Source organism: Cydia splendana, chromosome 11, assembly GCF_910591565.1.
Source record: "Cydia splendana chromosome 11, ilCydSple1.2, whole genome shotgun sequence".
NCBI classification, from domain to species: Eukaryota; Metazoa; Arthropoda; class Insecta; order Lepidoptera; family Tortricidae; genus Cydia; species Cydia splendana.
The window spans coordinates 371,418-383,538 of record NC_085970.1 but is presented as its reverse complement, the minus strand read 5'-3'; the positions used below and the strand labels follow the sequence as shown (position 1 = coordinate 383,538).

Genomic DNA, 12,121 nt, shown 5'->3' with positions numbered 1-12,121 from the left:
GTCCATATTTTTTAGATCAATTGATGAAAAGTTTCAGTTGATGAGTTGAGAAGTCGACAACGTAAACACATCATTCTTAACGACTTCCAATATCGATATTTTTGGATCGAAACAGACGGGCGTGTAAACTGCAAGTATGGACATGGTATATGGGTCGTCGTTTTATGAGGGGCTCAGCTAATCCAGTGCAGTTTGATGTTGTTGACCCGCGGCTCTATTGGCCATTTCCTTTCAAATTGCTTCCGCGACTTCCGTCTGTTGGGCCTGTTTTCATAACGTTCGATGTCTGTTGTCAAAATTTATGGACATGTTACTGAAATAAATTAATTGAATTGAAAAAAATTCAGGCATGTTTCAAAAATAGGTATGCATGAACGCTAGACGTCAAAGATTTTTCAGAAGTCTGATATAGGAAGCTTCGAGTAGGTATGATATGTAGGTATACGAGTAGGTAAGGGAGATATAATCTAGTAAGTACCTACAGCGAATCGTACTGCCAATGCCAACTTACCCAGGGACGATAAGCACGCTGCCAACCTAGGAATTGTTATTTAGGTCAATCCGATATCTTATTTAGTCCAGGGACATATGAAACTTGGCGAAATTTGCTGTAGGAGACAAAATAGTAGACTCAAATATTGGTTACGTGTGTGCAAACTTTTCTTTTCAACATTTTGCACTGAGATGAAATTATCATTATTGTCAGTTGACGCTCGATCGAACTGTTAATTGCTTTAACTAATGCATCTATAATAATGTATTTGTGACATGACAACAAGTCCCGCCTAATACTTGGCTTGCTACACTGTAGACATTACTAATCGCGTGGGGTGCAAATCAAATAGTTTCTCGGAAGCGACTCTATGACTGTGACGCACGTCGGGCATTGATTCATGCACACTTGCATAGTTTCCTTCAGGAATCGCGTCACTCGTGATATTTTCGTTTTAATACAAAAAGCCACGATAAGCTATTTCCTCAACGGTGACCGTGAATCAAAAACTGTACATAAACATACCATTCAAACTTTATCCTCATTGTAGTGAAGTAGCAGTAAAATCGCGGAACACTACTAATGACGAAAAGTAAATATAAACATCGTCATATGTAAACAAACTCGTGGGTCGAAAATCAATTGACATAGGAAGTAGTTATGTCATCTATTATAACACCTGTCCGAACACAATAAAGCCTATAGCCGCAAGGCCGCGCGCCCACGCGGTTCAACCGAACGTCTCTGAGTCAACTGGGACCCGACTGAGATTTGACATTCCGCCCTTAGCGCAGGCGCGGATGCTGGATTCGATTATTGAGACACCTTGAGCTTGGACAAGTCTAGAACTAGACTAGAGCTTTATCGATCCTGAAAGTTTAGTGTTTACATTTGCATTTTCATTGAGAGACAAATTAAGATTTTAGTGCCCTAACTGCCATAAAACTGGTCGTTATTCTAAGATTTCTGAGTAATTTTTGCGTGAAATAAATCATGTTTAAAAAGCTAATCAATTTCCTGGCGGGCCGCCAGTCTAGTGGATGGTAAATTACAAAGAGTGTAATGTGTTTTTGACTATAAAAATAAAAGGCAGCTTGTCGTCTGTCACGGCTGCTGTCATTTCTTTATTGACAGACGTATAATATGTCGGGCACATACACATTAGGGACCGGTCATCATCAATCAGAGTCCCGTATTATTACGAACAGAGCGTACACACTGCGGCAGATAGGACGCTGCTGCGATCTAAATAAAAAAAAATGCTGCTGAGCTGACAGCGTGTTAAAGGCCAGAGCACACCGGCTGCGTGTGTCTACGAACATGCATCCGGTGTGCACAGGTCTTAATTGTGGACGTGTAGTCAACGTTACACGAATGTAAAGATCAAATTATACTCTGGACGAGCTTACTAATAAAAAAAAAAGCGGTATGTGAATCGATAGAAGTCATGACCCTCGCAATGCGCCCACATGTGTTTTGGCTTCCTAACTCGGCTAATGGCCTTATATTATGTGCGGAAGGAAGATACATCGATTATCATATTGTAATGTATGACTAATTTTACCATTATGATACTTTCGATAAAAGACCTTGTAAAATAAATATTCATGCCGTAAACTGACAATTCGCAAACCCTATTGCAAAGACATAAGATTCACCGACCGTCAGTTTTTGTGTGTGTTGCTTACAAACGGAAAAAATGCATGTTTAAAGTGGTTAGATCGAGGTCGCATTACCAACATCAGGCGATATGCAGATGGCCAGTCCATATTTGTACAAATCATTTGTTTGAGCGTTAGTTCGCCTCTGGAATCATTGATTTCCGTGTGGTACAGTCACATTCATAAACAAGTGTTTTTTTTATTATTTGCATTATTGCATAAAGAGGTTGTAAGTATTTACAACGTATACAAATTACATAATGACCGCGACTACACTATACTAACTTAACAAGTATCTACAGCAACACACTTTAACTGACCAATGGTACCTACTCTAACTCATCTCGTTGCAATAAGTTTACAAATCATCATATTATGCGCCTTGATGATACCAGTCAAAGCTAGTTTTTCTACATTTATTATTTACCTAAGTATTTTAAGATTTTTAAGTATGATTGTAAATATAAGAAACGAAAAAAAAAACTAATGAGTATATGAGTAATCGAGTAAATTGCAGCACATTTATTTAATGTATGTTTAAAAAAAAGTAATTCATCAGTAACGGGGCGGCGTCCCTGATGTGTGTGCGAATTGTTACCGATAATCGCGACGCCGCGAGGTCGGGAGTTAACTACAGGATTATCGTTTAACCACTTAACACACTTGTAGTTTTTCACGATAAAGTCTTTTACAGGTTACAAGTTGGCTATAAAGGTAGAAGAACATATAAACACAGACGCACACGACGCGTAGGTATGCGAGCTACCACAGTGGACGTGTGAAAATTGGTCGAAGTGGAAATTATCTGCTAATCGAATCTATTCGCGTAATCTAAGTATCACTAGGACTTTTTCCCTATAAGACTAAGGTTTCCTATTTTGGGGCGACACATCCATCAAACAGAAAACAAAACAAAAACAACTTGTGTTCAGCACGACGCCGCAATTGGCTTTCAGCGTAAGAGGCCGTATGTTTTATTACTTTTATCAGAAATAGACCGTCGATAGTGCACTTAATATAGGTACGTTGTAAGTGGTTACTGTTTTCGCGATTTACGAGTGGATAGCAAGCGTTAAATTGAGTGCTGCTTGATTTAGGCATTGTTGCGATCTGCAGGACGCGAATTAACCTTCAGATACTAGTATAAAGCAATTATTAACCTAGGTAGGTACAGTCGCCATCAGATATATCGGAGCGTCCGAGGTGCTCAAAAATATCTGAACACGCACTCTAACGCCTTGACAATAGAGACGTGTTCAGATATTTGTGAGCGCCTTATCCGCCCCGATATATCTGATGGCGACTGTACTACTTAAAACTACTGAGCAAATAATTCTGATACGATGAAAATTTTAATCAGTTATATGGCAAAGTTCCGACTCCGTTCCGATGTGGTATGAAAAGCATAATGTATTAGAAACGAACATTTTTTTTCAAAGGTTGTAAGATGAGACAAAGTTCACCATGTGAATATAGGAATAGAACTATCCATTTCTACTCTTTCGCCGTTTCTTCTTATATAGGCTTGTATTTTTTATTTGTAAACTAAAAACACACGCTGCTGCTATGGCAAATGGAACGCATTAGCTTATTTTTTCATTACGTAACGTTAATGGCTACAACACACGTACCTATTTATTTATACGGCGAGTAATAACTCTTAACATGTGCTCTGCTAAATTGTAACCCCATTACAGTAATGCTGCTCATTTTACTATCGATTTGGGCGCGACCATCCCGCCGCGCCGAGCGTTTAACATACGTTGGTGTCACTACATATCGGTTATCGTATGTCGCGTAAGTTGACTAATTAAAATTGCCGTTAGAAGACCTGCCGCGAAAAACTATACATTTACATGTGTGAACTGTGCAACCTATATAGCTTGTAACTTCAAATGTTGTATATCTGTCTGTTGTAGTTACTTTGTTTATTATCATAATTTTTTTATTCAAAAATAATAATCTACAGGCTGCTTGGTAACGTCATGGTGCGTAGGCAACATGCGGAAAATCGGGAGTTCATAATGAAGAACGGACCAGTTTTGCCAACTCTACCTACAGTACAAGACAAGTAGGAAGTTGGACGACATTTGCCAAAAATGGTTTGTTACGTTAGACTCTGCAGCCCGTTCAGTAACGTCAGTGGCGCGTGGGCAAAATGCGGAAAATCCCAGTTTCAACGCACGACGACACTTGCCAAAAATGGGTTGCTAGACTTGCTAGTGGTACACCCTACAGCCTGTTTGGTAACTTAGAAGCGAGTGGGCAATACTCGTAATGTAGAATGCGGAAAATTCGCGAGCAGGCGAATGTCGAGCGAGGCCGGTGGAAGAAGAACGACCTTCACGGTACGCCGCCCTCTGTTGTTTGCTGAAAACGACTTTACCCTACCTCAGTGGGTTGAAGATCAAGCTACCGACTGCATCGAGCAGTAATTAAGAACCAACCTAAATAGATTCCGAGAAATAGAACGGGTGTCATACGTAGGGAGGGAACAGAATGATTAACATAGTTTGTGACCTGCCGCTGTTAAACATCAGTTTTGTTAGACGGAGAGAATTCTATACGTAAATTGTTATGACAGGGAGACGTTGAATCGTTCAGAAAGAAGACATCGAAGTGAACAAAAGGACTCGCATTGTCAAAGGATGCAGTAATTTACTTAACTCGTGTAGCATGATTAACACTGCATGCAAATTGTCACCAAGTATGGCGAGCACGTCTGCTAAATACACAACACAAACATCATTTCATGTTCATGACCTTTCTCTTATCTCCTTGCAGTAAGGTGTAAAATCGGCAAGCTGGTAGAAACGGTTGTTGACGGACATTTACTTAGGTACATGCATTTGCAGACACTATTAATACTAGTGGCTCTGTGAGCTGTAGAGTTTAGACCTCGCGAGCAGAGCTTTAAATTACATGGTGCTAAGAGCTTTAAATATAGTAAATTAAAAAAAAAAACAATACGACATTAAAGTATAAAAAAAATAAAAAATTATATCCCAGCATACAAATACTGGGGATCGAACCCAGACTCTCTGTGCAAACAAAAAAAAGTGAACGTTTACAAACTGAGCCAAATAGTTCGTAGATAAGCTGACGAAATTTAGCTACTCATTCTCAAGTTAAAATTAGTTAAAATTAAATATCTCAATACCTCCGAAACCAGCGAAATAAATTTTCTGAATTTTTGGCCATTTAATCTATGAACATATCTCAAAAAGAAAAAACTCTTATGATATCGATACGACTATTTGTTTAGGAGCGAGGTATCACGACTCCGCCATTTTAAAAAAAATCCAAAAACGATTGACAAAAATTTTATTTAATCATAGAATCTGGTCACAAAATTTCACGAGAATCGGTTGAGAATTGTGACCTGTAGAGGAGAACATCCGGACGGACATACGAAAGCAAAATGCCCCAGTCAAAACGTAGACCTTCGCTACGCTTCGGTCAACTAATTTATGTCCGCGTCTTCTTCGTCAGTGTTTGTTAACGTATAAAATCACCTAAGATGGCGAGGTAACTTTGAAATCGGGGCAGTTTTGAAAATTTCTAGTATCTACTAAACTAGAAGCCCAGGCAATAGTATAAGCAGGATGCCATGATAAGCGTTGCCGTAGCATAAGTGTTGCTAAAGTATGAATTGCTTCTGGTTTAGTAGATATTACAGAGCTTTCAAAGTTACCTCAATGTAAGGTACAATCCAACTACAAAACCTCAATGCCAAAATTCTGGGGCGCGCAGTTTAAAAACGGTTTATCTCTAACATACAGCCAAACTCACTTTCGCATTTATAATGATATTAGTAGAATTTACGTAACTAGCTCAGATTATTATGATTTGTGGTTTCCCAAACGCCCAAACGACGAGGCACCAAACCGCTGATTACCTTTGTTTTAACCGACATTGCACAAAACACCGCGTGTTTGCCAATCGTTGTGTAAACACTATACAAACACATGAATATTGGAGTTCCGCTGTTGGTAAAAACATTGAAAAAACTTGTAAAAACTAGCGCATAAATTTATACTTACGCACTATACTCATGTCGATTGATATCTCGGAAAATTGAAAGTGTTCAATTGGGCAATGGGGTTTTCACAAACATCTTATAATGACGTCTAGATATGCTGCGGTATCCTTCCTTAAACATTTTGATTTTTGAACTTTCATCATTAAAATTCGGATTTTTATTCGTTTTCATTGGCCTTACGTGAAAATTGTTATTCGGAAAATCATATGTCAACTCTATCGCTCATATTATTCTATGGAAGTGACATCAGGATCGCTGCAATTTCAATGTTCGCGTGTAAAGTAGCCAATAAAATTACCAAACTTCAGTCCTCACGCATGAAAGGGGAGCAAAACGAGCAAGACATTCAAGGATTTTGTAAACTACAATATTGTAAAGAGCGCCTGCATGAGTGACATAATTCTGAGCCCTTCGTTAGCTTGTTGTTTGTTTCCTGAATAGGTTCCTTCTAATATGGACTGATCTTATAAATTAATTTTGGCAAACACAAATGTCACATCCAGGCAATGGCGGAACCATTGTTTATGTTTCTTGTGGTGCGCACGCGGCGCGTCGGAAGCGAGCGCCGTGACTTCCCGATCATACCGACATCGACATACTGACTGACAACTAATTAGACCATTGCAATATCTAATGTAACAATCTGCATAGGAATGGGTGTTTCGTCAATCAGATAAGCAATAAACGTTTTAGAGTCCGTTTAAGCTAATGTTTAAATTTTACTATCATAGGCTTGCAGACGACGTAGTTCGAACATCATCAATTCAAAAATCGTTTCTCAGTAAGCTAAATATGAAATATGTAATAACCACCACGACAGCAGTACGACGAACCGAGTAGAAATATGTGGCACTCTCTTATGGTGCTATCTACAAATAACTGTGTCAGATATTTTCGCACACTTCAATGTGGATATATTAGCAAATTACTAAAAAAGTAGTAAGTACCTCAAATAGAAATCTTCATCGTCGCTCCATCCATCCTCCCAAAGGTCTATCATTTTAATAACTATTCATATGTATTTCAGTCACAAGGACAACGTTAATGTGTAATCCACCAGGACGGCATGACACTACTGAAGGTTGCCTGCGTCCTGATGTGTCAGCTAGGATAGCATCATCTCTAAAGTGGGTCATGTCCAGTCCAGTAGCTACCCACTCGCTGCCACTTTAAAATGCCTAGTTAAGACAATAGCATGATGATATCTTCTATAACAATGACTTATACTAAACAGATTTTAGTGACAACATTGTTAAGAGTATGATTATTTATCTAGAAGGTAATTATAATTGCCTAGGTAAAGCGTGACGATAGGTTCCTTTGACAGTCAAATAATATAACGGATTTTCTAAGTCAATTACTCGTAGATAAGAAGCAATAAAAATAGATGCCAATGCCAATTGTTGAGATTTTAACACGAACTCCTCAGAGAGCAACGATCCAACTCATGAGTGTTGGGATGAGTAATTAACTTGTGTTAATTAAAACTAAATTAGCTGTCTGCGTGAGTTTCAACGGATCGTGATACGAGGATCAATTGGATTGGATTACGGCCAATTAGCTTTTGTTTCAGTTCGGCTTCACTATTCGAAAAATTCAAAGAAAGATGCTTTGGTTAGCGAGCTGCATGAATCGATATTCCTTGGGAGCAGTCATAACAAAGCCCCATACCACAAACGTGATTTTTTGCCATTTTTTACGTAATGGTACGGAAACCTACGTGCGCGAGTCCGACTCGCACTTGGTCGGTTTTTTATTGAACTTAATTAATCTCGTATTTATTGCATCCCTAATCCAGATGCCCTTCTGCGGTGTTCAGACTTTAGAGAATGCTGTAGGTACTCACCGGATGCGGTTGCTGGGCTTGTGCTGCGACTCCACCGTGACCAGGAACACGGCGTGGGATCTCGAAGAGTGCTCGTTCATGTCGGTGCGGCCGGAGGCGCGGACGCGGTTGCCCGTCCGCAGGGCGCGCGCCATCTCTGCGGCCGACTTGCACACGATGGAGGTCATCTCTGGGATGTAGAAGCCGTTCAACTCCTGATGGACAACAACGATAAACATTCTTAAATAAGCGGTAAATATGATTAACATAACAGAGGTCTTCAGGGTTCTATGCTTCAAGGCCTGTAGCGAAAACAAATATGCTTTACGCCGCTGAACAAACGAAATTTCTTCTATGGCAGGCCATGGGGGTTGCCCCCGTTGCCGGCCGGCCCGGCCGCCCCCAAATACGTATTCGAGTCCAGGTAGGTATGGATTTTTATTAATCTTGCTTTTGGAGATTCTATTGCAGCGGCGGCTCTCATGGTTGTACTGAGAATGTATTGTTTCTAAACGCGGCTATAACTTTGCGAATCATGACTAGTTTTTTTACAGTATTCGCATGAAATAGATAGGTATACGAGCCCCGATGCACATGTTTTCGTCTAGTCATTTTTTGAGGTTCTCGCGTTTGTTCAAAAATAATGTTTTTGTTTAAAAATTACTAATATTTAATGCTTATACTAATGTAATTTAATTTTATATGGTAATACTCTGCAATAACTAAATCCAAATACAAGAAATACCGTTTGTACTGAAAGAAAAAAATAATGATTTTTTATTTTTTTATTGACGGGTAGGATTACAACACATGTGAAAAGGGCTATTACTAGGGAAAGCAATAGGGCTCTGCCAATGTACTGACAATTTTGTTTCGAGCCCATGCATGCAGCAGTGCTGTAGGAGAGGACAATATGATTTGGACAACGTTTTTGATAAGTCCTTTTTTTCAGCAATAAACGTCCCATGCAATTTTATTATACGATCAAAATAAACTACATTAAACATTGTTATTATGGTTCCCATTACTGGGTCATTTTATGTTCATGTGTAAAATTTATTAAAATAAACAAAATTGTTGCGTGGAACTAGACGAAATAATTTGCATCGGGGCTCGTAGTCCATTATGAGTACCAGCTATATAGGCACATCAGCATGTAGGTATGTATCGTGTATAGTTTACCACGTTCAATGTCCAAGAGGTGCCAGAAAATAAAGCTTTCATAATAAATAAAAGCAAATAAAGAGGGCACCTTATTTACTTACCTTGGAGTTTTCATGAAAACAGAATTAAATGCATCTTAGTACCTGTTTATAAAGCCTTGTTTCGTTGCGAAATTATACTTACCAATCGCTGCAATCGGTCATAAAAAGTAATGGCTTCTGTTTTTGTCATTTTCGTTGGAGCTTGGCAAAAAGTAAACACAAACAGGCCCTGTTCAGTCCCGCGCGACTTGATTGTTCGTGCATGATGTTGTTGACCCAATTCAAAGTTTGTGAGTCAATTGATGAGTTTGATTACATAAATATACCTAAAGTGGGTTTATTTCTCGATTATGTAAAATATAGGAATATTCCTTATTCAAACAATTGTTATTGAAAATTCACATAGTTTGAAAATGTGAAACAACGTCCACAGTTTGCCAATTCGTAAATCTTATTGCAAAGACAATAATGTCAGCCCTCGGTCTGTTATAGTCGAGCTCATATCTGGGGATTCAAATTTTTCGCTCCACCATCACCAGCCCGAAACGAAAAGTTCATCTGATATTAGTTCTACTATAAGAGTGTTGCTGTGTATGTACGTGTATACCTAAATAGCTTTTTGGCTTAGTAAAGCAAAGGAATTGGTCTATTTTATTGGCTTCATATAGGTAATGATAAGTAGCATAACTTTTCATGTGTTTTGAATAACCTCCCTTCCTCTCATATTTGTAAAGCAATTAGCGAAATATTCAGGGCACGACATAACAGACAACCTTGATCTTAAAGAGCCGAGGAAAATGCATGTAATTGCACTTCACAACATTATTATAAAATTACCTATTTCGGATTGCGTAATTTGGTGCATTAAGGGGTATTAAAAGTAGTGCAATTCTTGAATGGTCTAACGCGCATATGTTTTGCCTTGGCAATTGAATGTAGTCTTCGTAGCTGAGGTAACGAGCAATTTTTTGCACATCCTATTTGAGCGCAAGGTTAGACTTATTACCTTACCGTAACAATCAAATCAAAAAAAATCTATTCGTATACAAACAGCTTTATTTTGGGTTAATGAATCTATAAGGATCTGCAAAGCGACCAGCAATAGCAAAGAAATATTATTCTGGAGTCTGAGAGCTATACCTTGTAGTGAATAAAAAATAAGATTTAAACATTGTAGTGAATAAAAATGTGATTTGAAGCTAGATAGAATGTAAGGCAGGAAAAGTGATGTTTTTAACTGATTTTACAAATTAATGGAAATAGTGCCACGGGTAGGATCTGCCGTAAAACGTTGGACTTTTGGAGTACAAGGGTCCTCTTGTTGAATCAACCTGGTTATTGGGAGCCTAGTGGGATGTTGAGAAAAGATAGGGCCAAATAAATAACATGTAATTTAATTATGTATACTAATTTGGTACAGGGCACACCGCCTAAGCGGGCGCTAGGAACAATGTGATATAACTGTGCAAGCCATCGGCGGCTGCAGGCCGACGCTATGGTAATTCTTACCCTACGATCGCGAGACGGGCGAAACGCGGAGTTTTGGCCAAAACCTAAAACGAAAGTCTAGTGCACTCACGGATACCGGGTGTAGCTTTCATCCTGGAACTTAGCGTAGCAGGTAGAACATTGTAGGCCGGCGGCAGGCGTTCATCGAGCCCCAGCTGTGACAAGCTAAGGCGAGAACAACCCGCGGCGCTCGGAGTTTCACGGGAAGGACCCGCGCGAAGACACCTTGGAATCGTCGGACGGCAGCATAGCCATCCGACACACGGCCTGCAGATCAGGGCCGCGTCCTACGGCGTGGAAGCAGCGTCAACATGACGCTTAGCAGAATCGGGGGCGCGCAACGACGCGCCAGGAGACACGACCACCAGCCGGGCTCATGTCCATCGGCGACACGGGACGCACTGGGTAAATTACGCGCACAATTCACGCACAGCGATATACGCACATTACAAATCGGTCTCCCACCAGCCGGACCAGGCGGCGGAAGGAGACGAGGCAATTCCTTTTAATCTTTAACCAGGAGCCATCTACATGCTAGCGTATTCCCATTCCAAGTGTAAGTGTCAGTTCCAAATCTTCACCTACCGGTCACGTCGCGTTTCGATTCACATCAACACATTAAACGTCAAGCCAACTTAAATCTTTTCCAAATCAAATAATTCTCAAAACATATAAATGTTCATTAATAGTTGTAGTATTTTAAGTGTTTAATAATAATTACCAATAATTACATTTTTATTGTACGTTTCTACCTTGTTTCCTTTGGAGTATCCCCTGCTTATGCCGTAACTAAACGCGTTATTTTATGGCTGTCATTGCGCTTTGACACTGACAACTACCCAACGAAAGTCTTTTTTATGTTTCTAAATAGTTTCATAAATGATTCTAAAATACTAATTAAATCAGGATGTGACCTATTTGAGCAGTTAGAGTGAACCACGAGGATCATTTTCGTGTGCATAAAGTCTAGTTCTGTGCAGCACTTTTCATGCAATTTGGATGACAAGTTTCGCCAAAGTGGCATGGTTGTTTGGGCTTGATTCTTCCTAACAAGCTAGCCATGCGGCTGGATATGCTAATCAACCTGCAGCTAGGAAGGTACGTTACAGTTTTACATAAGTGTCATACTCTGGTGTATGTTATTCTGTCGAAAATGCGACACTAATGTTGTACAGGTTATGTTGTATGAGAAAGTATATGTTTGCTATAGGAAATTATGTAGCATCGCTACAACCTAGTATGCCTACTTATATATCTAAGGTAAATAAAGTAGCATACTATTATAACTATCTAGGTACCTAAACAATGCGAGGCAGCCTAGCGGTGTGCGAGAAAAAAACCACCACACGGGACACGAATTCTCGCAGAATAATCGTTTGGGAAATG

The 12,121-nt window shown here is 39.5% G+C and overlaps 1 protein-coding gene across 2 annotated transcripts in view; it reads right to left on the bottom strand.

Annotated features, from left to right (window-relative positions):
• The window catches only part of LOC134794704 (kinesin-like protein Klp68D), a 55,291-nt gene that overhangs the window by 6,203 nt on the left and 36,967 nt on the right, over positions 1-12,121 (bottom strand). For both annotated transcript variants that reach the window (XM_063766482.1, XM_063766483.1), the window contains one exon: positions 8,043-8,236. In XM_063766482.1, coding sequence (XP_063622552.1) covers positions 8,043-8,236 — 194 coding nt within the window. The remainder of the gene's footprint in view (positions 1-8,042; positions 8,237-12,121) is intronic.